Source organism: Trichoplax adhaerens, genomic scaffold, assembly GCF_000150275.1.
Source record: "Trichoplax adhaerens TRIADscaffold_5 genomic scaffold, whole genome shotgun sequence".
NCBI lineage: Eukaryota > Metazoa > Placozoa > Uniplacotomia > Trichoplacea > Trichoplacidae > Trichoplax > Trichoplax adhaerens.
The window spans coordinates 452,631-470,426 of NW_002060947.1; the positions used below are offsets into that span (position 1 = coordinate 452,631).

Below are 17,796 nucleotides of genomic sequence, written 5' to 3' on the forward strand. Positions count from 1 at the left end.
CATATAGTCACTTATTGTGCTTCGGGTAAAACCCCAGTAAACTAAAATAGATTCATTCAAGCAATATCTGCGGTGCTACATAGAGCTATCAGTATGAAGCAAATTTCAATAGTCATTAATGCAGCTAAGCCTAATGCAAAATGTCTGCTTCATAAACAAATATTAAGATCGATAATTTAGCATTTAATCGCCTAAGGGTTTTTCAACGCTACTATCGTATCTTCGAATAAGTTCAGCCTGCAGTTAAAATTAAAAATAAACTACGTGAATGCGTTGTAAAATATACTTTGAATGAAGCTCAAAATTATATAATGCGCAATTTGACGATAGTATAGATCTGTCTACGTATCGATACCTACCTGCGAAGTAGCACCATGTTCTTCTTGCGAAAAAGCAAAACCACCTAAAAATTGTTAAACGAGTATTACTTAGTACCGGTATTTCGTGTAAAGCCTTATGCAACTATCTAAACTCTATTGCAATACACACTTTGTGCATTGTATCTAGCGTTACCACCAAAGGCAATTATTGGTAAATGTTTCCTGCAAGATGGTTCAAAAAAGTAATTTAAGTACTTGACATTAGTAATTAACGTTACAAGTACTAACTAATTCTTTGCATGCCAGTACGTACCATATCGTATCCTTGATATCACTACCCTTTAGTCGTGTTTCAATATCACCCTGCGTGAATGAAAATCAAAAAATTACAGAAAATACCCATAATAAAAGATAACAAAAAAGGTAAAATAGTGTTATAATAATCATAAGGGAAATGGTAAAAAAATAAAAGCACTTATCCATTGTTACTAACCTGTCTTTGTTCAAGCTCCTGTACTTCCTGGGTTAAAGTCTTAAAAAATGTTCTTTGAATTCTATTATATTTGTAATTATTTATTGAGATAAGGGCTTCCTTAAAAGTAGGTATACATAATATTGCAATAATTATAATAAGTATGAATTCTATACTTTATCTGATATCATTACGTACATTGCCCAAACGCAATCCCGGAAAAGAGTTATCACAGCAACAATTATCACCGTAAACCAAAATGATGGGCATTTAAACATAATCAATTCCTTAATTCAAGATAAAAAAGTAAACAATTTAGCTTTAAGGAGTCTCTTGAAAAATTAACACACTATCACATAGTGTCTAAAGTACAACATTACGTCTAACTTTATGAATATTTCAAATACCCACCAAACCGGCCATATTTGAACCGATATCAACCGCTGGCCAAAGATTGCAAAACATGAATAGAAACAGGAACCAGCTAATAATACTACCCCAAATGACTAAATGTGTAACCTTCAATTTTAAGAGATTAATATAGTATTGAGTTCGATATACTCTTAATTATCTTTAAATGATAATCAAATAAAAGACTTTACCCAATTCCAATAATCAGTTAAAAGGGCAATCTTTAGATTCACGGTTACAACAACAGCCTATGCCGAAATGAAATGTAATCTATATTAACTAATAATGATTTGTTAAATGTCATGAAATTTCATTACGTACCGTATAAATAACGTTTCCCACAAACCATTCACCAACCACTTTGCCATTAATGAATGGTATTTCTTAATGGTAAAAATCAACATTACGATTATTACAAGATTATTGGATCTACGTCGATAAAATTTTATAAGCGTAATTAACTACTATTCCAGAACTAAGACTTACCATGAGTGAATGCAAGGATGATTAACCAAAATATAACTAAAGTATGGAATACTGCGTTTAGTGTCCAAAGCCAAAAGACCTACATTAAAAGTAACCTTAGAATATGACTTGATTCTAATTAAAATGAAATTTTAATATCTGATTATTCTAACCTTAGTATTGTAAGTATCATTTTTTTGTGTTTCTTTATACAGTTTCGGATATTGTAGAAGACTCTTAGGTGATAACGTTTGATCAAAAATGCCGATAGCGATGGGAGGCAGGGAGGTAAAGATCTATAAATTCAGTTTAATTATTACTGTTATGCGCATTAAGCTTAAGTTGATATTACAAAATAAGCATAAAATTATTATCCATAAATAGTTCATCTCATTGTCTTACAATATTGTAAACAGATATTGTCCATTGATTAAATAGAGTCTGTCCAGAAAATCCATTAACCGTGGCAAACCAAAACTGGCAAAAAATGAACTATTTAATTGGTGAAAACAGCATCATTTATGGAGCTCATTGCTATCCGTTACCTCAATTAAGTAAAGTGTATAATTCTTGTAAAAGCAATATAAAATACATTTGCAGATCCTATTATAGCTCCAATTTCCATGAACAAATAATAATTTACGAAGGAAATGGAATCGTGCGATACTATAGTCAGCAGCACAAACAGCTTGCATTCCTTCTTGACCGCTAATACCAATACCAATGTGGGCGGTCTAACAATAAAAAATATACCTTAGAGGGTGCTATGATATAATAATATAAAACAACATAGCTCTTGAAAACAATTCTTACCTGAATCATACCGACATCATTTGCTCCATCACCGATAGCTAACGTAATAGCCTTCACTTCATTTCTAACGAGTTGGACAACCAAAGATTTTTGTAAAGGAGAAACTCGACAACAAATAATTGACTTACAGGATAATGCAATATCTAAAAAAATATCTTTTAATTCTTTCTCTAACGCAAACTGTAGCGCGTGTCCATCAATAACCAATGCAGTATTGTTATCTTTACGAAGGTTATCACCAAATGCTTGTACATGGTTATATAGCGTAGTCCTTACGCCAGCTAGCGTAGAATCATTCACAATTAGTATTGCCATATCATCGTTTAGAAGGCGACAAGAGTATCCAATGTTGATAGCAGTTTCTTGCTTATCGCCTGTTAAGACCCATAAATTGATGCCAGCCTTCGCTAAAGCTGCGATAGTTTCAGGAACATATTCTTGTAACTTATCTTCTATGGCAGAGGCTCCAATTAGATACAATTCCTTTTCAATCAATTCTGCAGCTTCATCTATCTTGCTGTCTCTGTCTTCCATTGCTGTACTCGCTTGCTTAAACATTTCATTCCATTCACTGAATTGACTTTCTGTGAGCTCTCGCATTCCAAAGCACAAAGTTCGGAGACCATCAACGGCGAATTCTCTTAACTGATCAGAAGTTTGATCTGCGAATGGTGATCCACCAGCATGTAATCTGGCATAAATAACGCTATCAGCGCCTTTACAGTATAATTTTATTTTGCCATCAGGACACCTAACGATAACTGACATTCTTTTTCTAGTACTGTTAAATTCTAGAACGCTCAGTACTTCATAAATTTCTTCCTTTCCCAAGACCCGAATAGTAACTGTATTAGGGGTTCTAGCAGTGAAGGTAAATCCGATATTTCGAGCAGCACATACAATTGCATCTTCATCCGGAGATGCCGCTTGGTAAGTTACGATAGATTTATCTTCATTTTGATAATCAGGTATTACAGTATGACAAATGGCCATCATCGTTAGCATCTCGCGAATTATTGGAGCAATTCCCTGAAAATGTTGATAAATTAAATAACGTTATGAATCAACATTATAAGTTATTGTATACATAACCCATAACTTCATTAAATTAATCAGTGACTGCTACATAATAGATTGGGAACGACTTACAGCAGGTTCTGACAAGTCTTTTAGTAAGTTTGTATCATCAAAGCCATGCCCCTCAATACTTCTGTTAATGTTATAATGTACGAATACATATAATTAATAGCACTGCTAGATATACGTATTTGTTGTCAAGTACAGTATATCGTAATTTACCCATAAACTTTTCCGGCTATTGAACATCTTCGAAATTCCATTACATTGCGAGTTAATGTACCCGTTTTATCGGAGAATACATATTTAACCTAGGATTGAAGAGTTTTCTCAGATTACTATAGTAACTGATGATATGAAATTTGCAACGAATTATTTAAGCAATCAATTAATGAGATGGTTGATATCTCATTATATGACTAACCTGGCCCAATTCTTCATTTAGATTAGATGTTCGAGCTTTTGCAGGAGTATCGGTTTGCTCGTAGTACATGTCTAAATCCCAGCCAATCAGTAGCCCTTGCACGAAGCGCACAATCTGAAATATTATACTTATATTAAAATTAAATTTATTAAATAACTAACTGTAAAAATAATATAATCCTCCATAAACTGACCTCTAGAGTCACAATTAAGCTTATCGGTATCAAATTATTGTACAGAATTACGAAAGTAAGAAAAGCCATGCCAAATTTTGCAGGTTTCAACCCTAAAAAACATCAACCTTTGTTATCTTACTGCAAAATGGCATAGAATGCAAATAAAATTTTTTTCATAGAGCATTTTAATAAAGAATTCATTTCTAAGGACAACCTTCAAATCTTGTTCTCCAAGCAATATGCGCTGGAACAGCTAAAAATTAAAAGGTGACTTATTTATGATAATCTAAATTTACTAATTAAATAAAATAATTATAAGTATTTATTTATTACCACTATAGCCTTCATATACAATAGCACTTAGCAATGACAGTCCAATCAAGAGGAAAAAGAGAAAAATTATCTATCATAAAAAAAATGGCATTAGTTTCTTGACGAAATCAGCTAATATCATATATTCCTAGTAATTACAAGATATTTTGAAGGAAGTGGTGACATAATTGAGGCAGCTTTTACTTTAAGGTCAAAACGTACTTATTCGATATTATTACGTTACCTGATCGTTCGTAACATGCTCCACGTTGGAACGCTTTATCGGCGCCATTGTCGTATTCTAATTGTTCAAATTTGGGGGACAATAATTAATTAGTAATATATTTACGGTATATACGTTTTATTCGAGACTGTAAATATTACTTTAAACAAACATTAGGGAAAAAAAATACCTGCATAAGTTTGGATTCATGTCCAGTGTATATTACAAGACCTATGATGAAGGTAAGAATTAAGCTTATCGCTGACGTAAAGGATTAATATATTAATTATAAACATTATTTATTAGAACAGTAAAGGTAAAAGCAATTAACCGTAAACCCATTGGGTATTTCTTAATTGTGCTCCCCGTAACAAAATTTGATTAGCTCCTATAGGAACTGGTCTACATAAAGATTAAATAAAAGCCCAGAATTACAATAACAAGCAAAGATACATTACTAAACTTGATAACTACCATCGAATGCAAACTAACTCTTGTCCTTGTATGGATAAGTTGCCAACAAATCTGTACAAGCGGTTATTTGGACCTTCACATTCAACGTATCCCTACAAATTTATAAGAATATCCAGTATATAAATTACAACTTAGTGGTTAGAATGGGCAAATTACTAATCGAAAAATAACCGGTTTCTACAGTTGTCAATCGAAAAGTGCAAACCTGGAGATCTTGCAAGTCATGTATGGAATTTTTAGAGGCCGTTTCTGGTAGCGCCTAGCAAATTAATAGCTTTCTTTAAACTTGGCTTCTAATGTAAGCGTATAGGGTATAATTTGATTCATACATATTCACAAAATATTTTTACCTGGCGAATTTTTAAGTTTGTTTCACCATCAAGGTTTGCTGTCTGAATGTAGCACATTCCTTGTGGTTCACTGAAATTTATAAAAACTATTTTTAGGGCTGATTACAAGACTCCATGAAGTGGGCGTTTATCATATATGTATGGTATGAATTACCTTTACTAATCTAAACAGATTGTAGATTAGTTATCAATACCTACCTCGAAGATAACAAAATTAAATCTGATGGAAAGAGTTGGCAGTTTGTCACTTTTACAATATCTCCTGTGACAATCTATAAAAGTTGGACAAATGTAAATTCGAGTTTTTGGCAAGATATAATAACTACGTGTATTTCAATATTTAATTAAAATTCTACTAACATTTCTCCATTCATCAAGGACAAATTTTTCACCACGTGCAACTAATAAAAGATTTGAAAAAATTTTGAACTGTATTTGTAGATTCTGATAAACATGTATATTTTACTATTTTACTAGCTTACCTAAAATTTTTGAATGATTCACTTCTCTATCGGCCTTATGACGCGCCTTTAATAGTTAGTAAAAATAATTATATATACAATAAAGTTAAATTCGTCTTTGTTACCTTCTACTAAAAGTACACTAATTTAATCTAACTAATAGTGAAAGAGGTGTTTGCTGCTATCTTGAGAGTACGTAGTTAATTTATGTATATTAACAATAGGAATATTAGCGTTACGAACATAATCTTCGATAAGTTCTTTAATCGCAGAAATGCTCAGTACAAGTATTAAAGGTCCAGCTGTACTCCATTTACCAGTGGGCGACACACCGGGAATTTGCTAATAAAAATATTATACATGGTCGTATTATAAATCATTATAAATTGATACATAATAATGGGATAATCGATATACAGTACTTATACTCAATAATAAAAATTTAAAGTCAAATTTTTCTCTAACGCGTAAATAGCAAATAGTAAAAGCATTCAATGTCCATACTTCTAACCTGAATTAAGGTAATAAATAAGAAGAACAAATTTGCATAGCGGCTAAATTGTTCGAATAAAAATTTCGGGAAAAAGGTAATAAGGTTGTACTTGGCAGTGCTAAAATTTATGAAAAGAAAGAATTTAATTTTAGAGCTATCAAGCGAACTGATTATATCAACTACAGACAGAATAAGAATATACTGTCAATACGCGTATGTTTTCACCTTTGCTTGAAATGTCATGTTGTTTTAAATGTCTTACCTAACTGAATTTGATTTATAACTCTTCTCTTGTGGTACGTTGATACCAATGAGGCGCTGACTGGTTTGTTGTTGTTGTGACGTTAAGGGATCATCTGGATTAACCGTTTCCTTATGAAAGTCTATAATATCAACAAAATAAGATAAGGTTAAAATTAATCAGCGACGTACTTCGGTGTCTTACTTGAAGCCAAAGAAGTTATTTATCATAAAGTTATCGCATATAACCAATCAGGAAGTTTTTTTATTCCTAGTGATAATTTAATAATCTGAGTGATTACATAGTAATGTACCATATGAATGAAAAAGATTAAGTAATAATCTATAGATCGTTTAAGAAATCTGTACAGATTAGTAATAAATTCGCTATTAATTATTTTAGTATAAACAATTCATGTAAAATTAATTAAAATGCGCGTGGTGAATAGGACGAGTTCCGCGAGACGAATTTCTATTAAATTGTGCGTTTTAAAATAGGAGCGTATAAATGATATTAAAGTAGGTGTAGTAAATAGCAAATTTGACTTGATACGTTGACATACTAGTATCTTTAATTAGGCAAGCGACGTGCAACAAAATGTATTGCTAAAGCAGGCTGGAATATTGGAAAGAGTATATAGAAATTGGCAATACTAAAAGGCAATATCCAATACAGTCTTTTCCATTGATACTCAATGGTAAATACAAAGTAGAAGGGATCATTATTATTAATGCAGGTTTTTTCCTAGACGTAGTGATTCACAGGCTGCGTATCAAAATGCGAACATGAAACATCAATACGGAAGAAATTGAAAAGAAATATTAAGTTCAGTACTACACGCAATCATCCATTTCAATTTCAAGGATAACAGAATGTGCGAGAAAAAGGAATGCTGATACAAGATTTCTTTATAGAGTGTCTTCAAGAGTATACTGGCGTATATGTACTGTACAGTATACTGTATGTCTTCGCCTAATATATCACCATGGACCATTTTAGATACTACAAGAGTAAAAAGACATACAGTATACAGTGATATAACTGTTGTAGCAAGACTTAATGTCCTTTGTTCTAGTAGCAATCATGAATAGTTAGTTGTAAAATTTAAAAGGATCCGCGAATCAATGATGATAGACCCAAAACAGAAGATTGGAAACATTGAAAGCTTTGAAGTTATTGATACAGTATCAATTTGAGAATCTTTATACTGTACTCTTTCGCAGGATAAATTACAAATGGAATCATTTCATCGCTATGATAATAATTAATGGAGTTGTATATGTAAGAGAGAACTTGATAATCACATCGACATTAAGCACCATACGCTCAAAAATTCAAGCTAATCTTGAAATGTATATCATAACAAAACTACCGACAAATGTACTCTTTCAATATTGAAGTGTGTCCCTGATTATACATGTACAGTATACCAAAGGCAATTAATTAATTTATGAACGCAGTAACATTCAACCAACGACTGATGAAGAATTCACAACAATTCAGTCACACTTATACGTCAACTCAAACCGGATATTTCAAAAATAAGTACAGTACACGATACGTTGTAAATTGATTTATCAATTCTGATTGCCACGACAGCTTGATCATTCTTAGTCTACAAAATATATAAGACACCTAGTTTTGATAAAGTGAATTGAACCACATTGATAGTCGCCGATACAGCACTCTATCCTCTCGGTCAAGGTTGCCGTTCTTGATCCCATTCAATAACAATATGTACACTAACATAGTATGGTTTCTTTCAAGAAGAAGAAATCAGTTGTACAGTATCTTGTTCATAGCTATGCTGTATAATGCCTAGTAAATGGGTCAATTGTACCTATTGCCATGCTCCATGAAGATAGATTGTCAAAAGTAGGCTTTGAAATAAATTATTTGAAAGCAATCAAGACCTTGCGGAACAAACTCTACGGACAATTCAACATCCGAGAATGCATTGTTCACCAATCCGGTCTATGAAAAGTACTTTTATCATCCATTCAACTTGACCGCGTTGGAAGTGCAGGGATTACTGTTATGAACTAACAAGAATTGCATGCAAATGCTCATGACTAGTTCAATCCGAACGCTATTATCTACAGTCATTCAAGCAGAGTATGTCTGGGACGAAATTATTTAATAGAATTGCAGAGTTGAGGAGATTACAGTCATGTACGTATCACGCCCCTATGTTTTGCATAGGAAAAGATGCGAACAGAAAGTATTTCCTACTGCTGTCCACCACTGCTCTTTCTAGTCGTCTTATCGCTGATATTAGTACTGAAAATGATCACTCATACTCCTCATCACAGACAAACTCACATTTTCGAAGCTTACTGAATCTCTCTTTCTCAAAGAAAAGTGTCTTTTCCGATTGAGAAGACAAGAGCGAAACTTTTTCGGAACTTTCCGCAGGATCCATTGGTCAGCCTAGGTCGGTATCACGTTGTGGTCGGTAGGCGTCAGTTGTTAGCATAAGACGTCAGCGATCAAAGCTCTGGCGCGCAATAGACGCTTGTTAATCCAGAATCGTTGACAATCCACTATGGCAATAAATGGACTACTTCTTGACTACTTGACAGTCTCTGTAGACCCATCAAAATGGTAAAACGTAAGTAATCAATTAGCGTTGATTCCCTTTTGCCAGTGCCACTGCTGTAATCCATCTACCGAATGAACAATAGCAGATTTTAGCGTTCATACGATATCGTTTGTCGGTCAAGAACGTTGTGGTTATGCAATGATAGACGGTTCGATTTCGCTTGCATCGATTCATAGAAATCAAGGTACGTTTCCCACTCCAGTCTTTTTCTACAGTACAGTGTACAGTACAGTGTACAGTACACGAGAGACCCTCTACTGTACTGTACTGTACAGTATGAGCGACATGACAATCTATTGTTAGTTCAAATTGGGTTTGTACAGTACAGTACTGTACACTGTACAATGTACAGTACATTATACGGTACAGTACAACAACTGTACAGTGTACAGTACTGTACCGTAATTGGACGATTGATTGATTTTTTTTTTTTTTTAGATACAGTATGTCAATGCATGTCTAATGTATCACTAGGAAAGCTTAAACGAAGTGTACAGTACTGTATAAAAAAATTCAATTTATGCAAAATGATCAGGCCTACTGTACAGTGTACACTGTACAGTACAGTACAGTACATACTGTAGGAGTACAGTACTGTACACTGTACACTGTACAGTATGGTACTGACCGTACAGTACAGTACAGTACAGACAACAACAACTACTGCACTTAATGGTTAAGCATCGCTTAGCCAATGAAATCTTTCTTTGATCAAGTGATTGTTTGTTTTGTTCTAAATCCAATCGCGAATCAAAGTTGCAATTTACAGCACGGTACAGTACAATTATTAATTTCTATATTAGGGTACATTATACGTACAGTACAGTACTATAAAACTCATTGTACAAAAATAGATTTACGGTTAGTGACATAACACTGTACAGTATTTACCGTACAGTACGTACCGTACGGTCGTGCGGGAAAACTTTGAATACAGTACACTACAGTATACAGTACTGTAATGTGCTGTACACCCTACTGCGCTGTACTGTACTGTATAAGCGTGACATCAGAGAAAATTCACGGAAAAACTGCTTGAAAACAACATTGAAGGATTTTAGTCAAGAAGCCATCGGTAAACCTTTTCATTAACAACTCTTGATCACATTTTCGCCAAGTGACCACTCATTGCGTCTTGAAACAGGACAGAAAATTACAATTGCACTTTAAAAAGTAGAAAAGTCTTACATGATGAATGTCTTACTACGTATTTCGTTATCGATCTTGATTTTAACCGTTTTTACTCAATACTGTTTGGCTGACACTACCGTCAAACCTACAGAAAAACCTGTCGATTGTAGAAAGTACAACGGCAGTTGTGGCGACTGCGTTGGTACACATCACTGCTACTATTGCGGCTCTAGTAAAGTTTGTTGGAAATACGACCCTACTATTAAAAATTTTATCCCGCCTGAAAGCCAATGTGCTAAAAATGACTCCTTCCTTGGACAGTGCTTTTTTTCTACTCTTGTTCTATTGATCGCTGTACCTACAACAGCCGGTGTATTACTGATCGCCCTTGGCTGTACCATTTATTATTGTTGCTGTCGCAATAACAAGCGCAAAATCCAGCGTGATCAAGCACAATTCCAGGCAGAGTTGGATCGAAGAAAAGAGGCATCGGATCGACGAAAATCTGAAAGGCAAGCGAAACGTGACGACATTCGACGCAAGTATGGTTTGTTCAAAGATGGTGACGATTCAATGTATTCTAGAATGGCCTAAATTCCAGTATTACTTGTTACAGTCTATAGTGTAGCGTAGAATAGAATAAAATAAGACAAAAAAGTCTACATTGAAAAGTTCCTAAATGCCTTATAAGTGAGGAGTTACTGCATGATCAGGCGTTGCTTCTGCCTTATAGCGTTGAACGATGATTGTATTATCGTAATTTGTAACGCAGATTTTGCTGTATGGACTGAATATGCCAATGTTTAAAGTATGATAATCGTGTCCTCTATAATTTACTTGAAAGTCGATGCGTGACTATCAATTCATTGTACTGTATACCTACAACAGTATCGTAACGCATTAGTTTATTATGCGTGACATAGCTGATATTTTAAGACCGAAATATCTCACAACCAAAGTTTGATAATGTCGATCTAGTTGGCAAGCTACAGTATTGTACTATAGGTTAGAAATTAGAGGAAGATTTCGGTCGATTTTTTACATCTTTACAGTATGTTGCCAGTACCTCAATGTTGTACAGTAACCATTAATAATAAATAATAGTAATCTTACTGCATTAGTGAAGTAATCGGCGCTGTAATTGTATAATGGTAATTGATAAACTATGAAATATTATTGAATAAAATGCTCGGATAATAACTTTTCATATACAATTATTGAATGGTAGTATTAATAATGATAGGTAGTCAAGTTTCCCTAGCACGTTATAATATTAGTGAAAATTGTCCGAAACGAATCGAATGGTGAAAACTCATCTCCGTAAATAAGTAGGCGTTGTATAAACGCGTTCAATTCGATGTGGAACTGCATATACTGTACATACTTACACGCACATTGGTATATACTCACTATATAGTAACAGTATTGCTCAATGTTCAATACAAGTGTACAGTATAGAAGGTCCAAAAAATTATTATTATCATGAACTCAGCATAAATTGTAATATTAACCCTTGTAATTGTCTGTCCGTCAAGTTCAGTCACAACGCTCTACCAGGGTAGGATCTCTTGGTAGAGACTTGAAAAAAAATTGTAAATTCGAAGAGGAAATTAGAATTTTCTTTTACAAGCTCGCGGCTGCACTAACTGCGTACTGTACCAGGTACCTTCTACTCAAGGACAACCTGGGGCTACTCCAGTAAAAATGTAAAAATATTACCCTTTTTCCATCGCGGCTGTGCTTACGGCGCACTGTACCAGGTACCTTCTACTCAGGGATAACCGAGGACTGCTCAAGTAAAAATGGAAAAATATTACCCTTTTTCCACCGTCTACCCTCTCTATGACTATCGTACAACGTAGTGGGCTAGTGGCACAGCAATGTACTGTACAGTATACTGTTTTTTAGTATAATAATTTTACGGGCGGGTTAACATGACGTAATGTCAATAGCATAAGTTGCGGAAAATACGAGCAATGAAGATATTCAATCGTTACTGGACTTGAACTATTTGTGATGATACCGTTGACTGGATACTACTGAGTATCCAGTCAATCAATACTACATTCTACGTTAAAGATTCGTGACTGGAAATAGCTGTACTTACGGAGACAGTTTTCCCTCTGCTTAATAAGCTCCATCACAAAATAACGGTTATCTGATTAAGATCAACTACTAGGAAGCAAAAATTTAGAATTTTGGCTAACTAAATGACACTTGCACAACTATCGTTAACTTCCGCTACCGGATAAATCAATTCATAAAACTGCCGGAATGGTACAAAACAGTCTCTTGACCGGTAGCAATTATTTATTTCTTTGAACAAACTTTATACGAATATACAGTATGTATGTGCAGTACATTGTACAGTCTGTGATAATACTTCCCTGTACTGCCTTAAATATAAATTGAAAATTATTTTCAATATCATGCCAACGAGACAACCTCCGTTCAACACAACCAACTAGTTTATTCACAACAATGCTTTATTTCATATATTTTCGTTAAACTAAAAGCAAATATTTAAGGCTAGTATACAGTATTACGGTACGATACAGCTGTCATACATTACTATGTAATCGATAGATCTTACACAAATCTTACAGTTAAGAATCTCCCATGCAATAGAATGATTACAATAAACTTTACTTTATCAACCCCACAAATATGTATCATACATACGGTACACAAGCTGAAATCTAAACATCAAGAAAATTTTGACCAAAACATTAATTCAAGCTATAACTACATGTAGCTTCCAGATGAATGTCTGCATTTACAATTTACAGTTAAAATGTAATCTATACGTCTTGTGTTGTACATACCAGATCAGAATGCACCTTCAATTTGAGGTCAATACTACGTGACCGTTGACACTGCTGGGTTAAGATGTCGTACAATTTAAATGTCTTTAGTAAATATACATCTTATTTATAACGTGGTCCAACTAACTTATCTACTGTATATTCGTTCTAATAATATCATTTACAGTAATGAGCGCAAAGTAGTATTCCATAAAACAATGATTATGTTCTCAATGTATTTGAAGCTAATATATTATGTAACGGTGACAATGCGATTGTAAGCACTGCATTTCAATGTTACCTTTCACATAATTTAACTGCTACAATTGAAGGTATATATAGTCCGTATTCGAATAGGAATACTAAAATTACAGAGAGGCGTCCAGAGGTTTCTGATCTAATTTACTGCGAAACGTTTTAACCATGTAGATAAAGTACGAAAGAGCTTCTGTCTCAATCACAGGGATCGTATAAAAGTGCTTCTGCAAATGCTACACAACCAACAAATATCAAAAAAATAAATTAATAAATCACATAATGTCAGTGGATATTTCAGGTGTAAAGCGTTGGCTGCATAAGCAATTATAATAACGGATTTCTAAAATAGCGCCGCTAAAGCAAACTGAATAAAAACGCTATCGTCACAACATGAATCAGAACAAGTAATGCATATGAGTAACAAGATATCTTATAACTGAAGACAATTTATGCCTATATGGGTCTTTGCCAACTTACCTCGACCAACTGAGCTTTATTCATTCCTGGTCTAGTCTGTAATTTAAAGTGACGCTTGTATCGTCGAAGAGCACTAACTTGTAGTTGATGAAAGTCAACCTGCAGAAATATTGCATACGTGAGAGCAAGACACAGTAAACTGATTTTTCAGCCACCAATAATATAATCTGTGGTAGTTTAGACCGCTATCGCCGTTTAATACTTAATTAAATGTTCATGCGTACATATCAACTTTCAATAATGTTTCGCATCTTGTAGTAACCACATCACAGAAATTTTTAAAAATGATTACCTCTGGAGTTTCGCCATCTTCATCCGATTCTTTCCTTCGTCTGCCTTTGTTACGAACACTTAGTATCATATTTTTATGATGGTCGCAAATATAGATGTGTGGAGCCTAAAATAATATGCAATCAAGATGATGAGAGAAAAAAGGATCAGGTGTTGTACTGTTTGCTATCGGAGCAAGTTTTGAATTCAATTTTTTACAACATAAATTTAGAAATTATCTAAATTTGTTGTGTAAAATCTATAGGGAAACACACTGTGCATTGTGACGAATACAAATATTTCTATTAAAGGAAAATCTACTGTAGTGGACTAGTTCATGTATAATAATCTTCTACAGGTACTGTATTACTACAGTATTACACGCTATGTAGCCCACATACGAGTTCGTGTACTGTATCTCACCCATTTATCTAGAAAAATGTTAACATAAGCATTTGTCAAGACTTGGAAAACAATTTAACTCCATTTTTTTAATATAGCATTGATTGATGCAATAAAGTGGGTAAGTTATACGAATCATCATAATATGTAAAATGTAGTACATTAGTAACATTACTATGGCACTTCTGCTTCAATCGTAGATTATGTAAATTAACAACAAAAACGTCAAATTTGTTCAATGGGCTAGCTACTGCTAGTACATGTTTCATCTTCAGGAGCTCAGCTGTAGCGACTGTCTTCAAATTACGATAATTATTTACGCCTAATATACTCGAATGTACTTGCATGAACAATAAGTTGCTAAAAATTAAGCTACGGCATCATGTGTCTCAGTTTGTTGGTATGTATAGTACGTGTATACTGTATACGCGTACATAAACGAGTCTGTCCAATAACCTCATTGTTGAAAATGAATTAATCATCGTATACAGTAGAGTAGAATGCCGTACAGTTTGGTATCAATAAATAAATAATGAAATCAATCTTCTCGTAGCATGAGCTACGATTGATTACAGAAATAAACTTGATCATCGATGCATTCAATTTTAAATCGTAGAATACCGTACAGTCTGGTATCAATAAATAAATAATAAAATCAATCTTCTCGTAGCTTGAGCTACGATTGATTACAGAAATAGACTTGATCATCGATGCATTCAATTTTAAATCGTAGAATACCGCACGGTCTGGCATCAATAAATCAATGAAATCGATCTTCTCGTAGCATGAGCTACGATTGATTACAGCAATAGACTTGATCATCGATGCATTCAATTTTAAATCGTAGAATACCGTACAGTCTGGTGTCAATAAATAAAAAATAAAATCAATCTTATCGTAGCATGAGCTACGATTGATTACAGAAATAGACTTGATCATCGATGCATTCAATTTTAAATCAATTTTAAACTAAAGCAATGGCTAATAGTCCTCGTGAATCGTTTTAGTACTTACATGTAATGCACAGTACTGTACTGTACGTTAACGAGTTACAACTAAAATTATGGAGTTTACAGGCACCAAGAAAGTCAATCGATGCTCTTCCAGATAGATCTTTTAGGAATTATAGTTTGTGTCGTTCCTCGTCAAATCCAATTAATTCCCCTCCCCAAACACTGCATGTACTGTACTGCAGTACTTAGAGGTGGGCTTTAAAAATAAAATTTGATAACTATACCCGTACAATACGATTACGAAGCCATAGTGCGACAAGCTGGCTTTCAAACTCAGACAAGTCGTCAGCATGTGTCTGGCCAGTCTGGGCAATGTTGAGATCGCCTTTTATTGCTTTGCTGAAGTCATCATCATCATCATCATACAATACAGTATAGTCAAAACAATGCTATCCTATAATTATGCTCGTAGAGCACAGTACTAGAAGTGGCCGACTTAACCCAGTACTGAAGCACTGTCAATATTAGTACTGGCCAATTGGGCAAGGTCAGGCAGGACATGGGCTGCTGGCTGCAATTTAGAATGATGCATGCAAGATGCACCTACGAGTATGTCTTTTCGGATCCGTGTTGATCCAGTTCCTCCGCTACAATTAAATTGTTATTACTTAAGAATCGAATTCAGAACTACAGTATGCATAATAAGGGAACAGCAATTTACCAAGCTCTCACGATGGTCAACATTCAATGGCTCATATAGTATGCACTACTTTTGTACTGTGGTCGGCGGGGGTACAACATCAGTATACTTTACAATGATGTATTGTACTCGTATGTGCACACGACTATTTTATGTCAAGCTGGCTCTAAATCACCTGATTTATTCCATGATGGTAATATTTATTTTCCCTAATATTGATAGCATACAGTAGTATTTTCCCTCGTACTGATTTAGGATTTTAAAATTACGGTTCTTATTGTAAGGAATGAACGAAGCGGTTACAACACGGTCGATCAACAGCAACATAAGTAATGGGTTCATAAATCAAACTGCCATAATTATCAACCGAAGCAAGGTTAAGCATTGAAAACAGGCTGAAGGCAGCATCGGTGATTCATTCTAGTACTAGTTAGCAGATTAGTTGATTGAAAAATTCAGCCATGGCTACATTATGAATATACTGGGCTAATTCATCGTAGCACGTTTCAAGGAAAACTGTGGAACATACAGTATATTACTGTACTCTATAAAACAACGTCAAGCACTTGTCGTTTTAAAACTAGCCACTTTCCTGTAGACGCACTGTTCGGACTGTGCCATGCAGTTTAGTTTGCATCTGTATTACGCAAGTGCTTCAATATCTTCAAGTGGAAATAGCACTAAGGACAGAAAAATTTAAAACAACAGAGACGCCAAGATGTCTTGCTACGGTATCCTTAATTCAGCTAAGCATACATACAAAGCGCTAAATTGCAGAGGGCTATATCAACGATCATTAATCGCAACTTCACCTAGATTTCAAGTCTGTAAACGACAGTACCGTACAAGCATCAAGACTGATAGTTACAATTTTAGAGCCCAGGCAACTGTTTTAAGCAAGCCGTGTCTTGAAGAATTCATACCTAGCTAGAAAGTGTTACTGTAGTGACAATGAATCGACTTGAATCTGAACTAGATAATCGTCACAAAGCCTGAATCAACTTGATCTATAGACTAGAACTCATCTATAAGCAGCCAAAATCTGATTCATCAAACAAAATCAACGTTCTTATTGTTAAAAGACTTAAATACAACACTGTGTTCTTTCACGGCGTTATCGAACTCAAATCAGCCACCATTCCATTTCAATGGTTTAGGAGTTGAGTATTCCTTTCTAGCTAACAGTACATGCGAACCTTAGCCGATCATTTCTGACAACACATACTAGCTGTGCTAAATCTGAATACCGTACTAACAACAACAGTTGGAGATTGTACTTACATCCGATTCTCTGGTTAATTTAAGATGACGTTGAGCAACTGTTCGTTGAATCCTTTTCGAGTAACTGGCGTTGGAAGCTTGACGATGACATCTTGTGCCATCATCCACTAGACAGCATATTCGATACTCATCTGAGCGACCATCGAGATCGCTATTACTATCATTCATTGTATCAATATTCTTTATCGGACCAATGATGAATCAAGT

At 34.4% G+C, this 17,796-nt stretch overlaps 3 protein-coding genes across 3 annotated transcripts; 1 reads left to right on the plus strand and 2 right to left on the minus strand.

The window, feature by feature from the left end:
- Nucleotides 1-795: 795 nt before the first annotated feature.
- On the minus strand, nucleotides 796-6,593 carry TRIADDRAFT_25047 (uncharacterized protein; the record flags this gene model as incomplete). Its single annotated transcript, XM_002112692.1, has 26 exons — nucleotides 796-874; nucleotides 991-1,079; nucleotides 1,204-1,311; nucleotides 1,395-1,451; nucleotides 1,525-1,586; nucleotides 1,690-1,768; nucleotides 1,842-1,964; nucleotides 2,071-2,145; nucleotides 2,214-2,402; nucleotides 2,482-3,510; nucleotides 3,631-3,688; nucleotides 3,781-3,869; nucleotides 3,983-4,096; nucleotides 4,176-4,267; nucleotides 4,494-4,560; nucleotides 4,714-4,770; nucleotides 4,883-4,923; nucleotides 5,024-5,094; nucleotides 5,185-5,258; nucleotides 5,372-5,425; nucleotides 5,517-5,586; nucleotides 5,715-5,788; nucleotides 5,877-5,917; nucleotides 5,999-6,044; nucleotides 6,221-6,319; nucleotides 6,489-6,593. Coding segments are annotated over 26 exons (3,042 nt in total), but the record flags the coding sequence as incomplete, so codon positions are not given.
- Nucleotides 6,594-10,504: 3,911 nt separating this feature from the next.
- On the plus strand, nucleotides 10,505-11,038 carry TRIADDRAFT_56145 (PTTG1IP; the record flags this gene model as incomplete). The annotated part of the gene is made up of 1 exon (XM_002112239.1): nucleotides 10,505-11,038. The coding sequence occupies one exon, from the start codon at nucleotides 10,505-10,507 to the stop codon at nucleotides 11,036-11,038; it is 534 nt and encodes a 177-aa protein (XP_002112275.1).
- Nucleotides 11,039-13,616: 2,578 nt separating this feature from the next.
- Nucleotides 13,617-17,757, minus strand: TRIADDRAFT_25386 (uncharacterized protein; the record flags this gene model as incomplete). The annotated part of the gene is made up of 4 exons (XM_002112693.1): nucleotides 13,617-13,739; nucleotides 13,984-14,082; nucleotides 14,276-14,380; nucleotides 17,590-17,757. The coding sequence occupies 4 exons, from the start codon at nucleotides 17,755-17,757 to the stop codon at nucleotides 13,617-13,619; spliced, it is 495 nt and encodes a 164-aa protein (XP_002112729.1).
- Nucleotides 17,758-17,796: the final 39 nt, after the last annotated feature.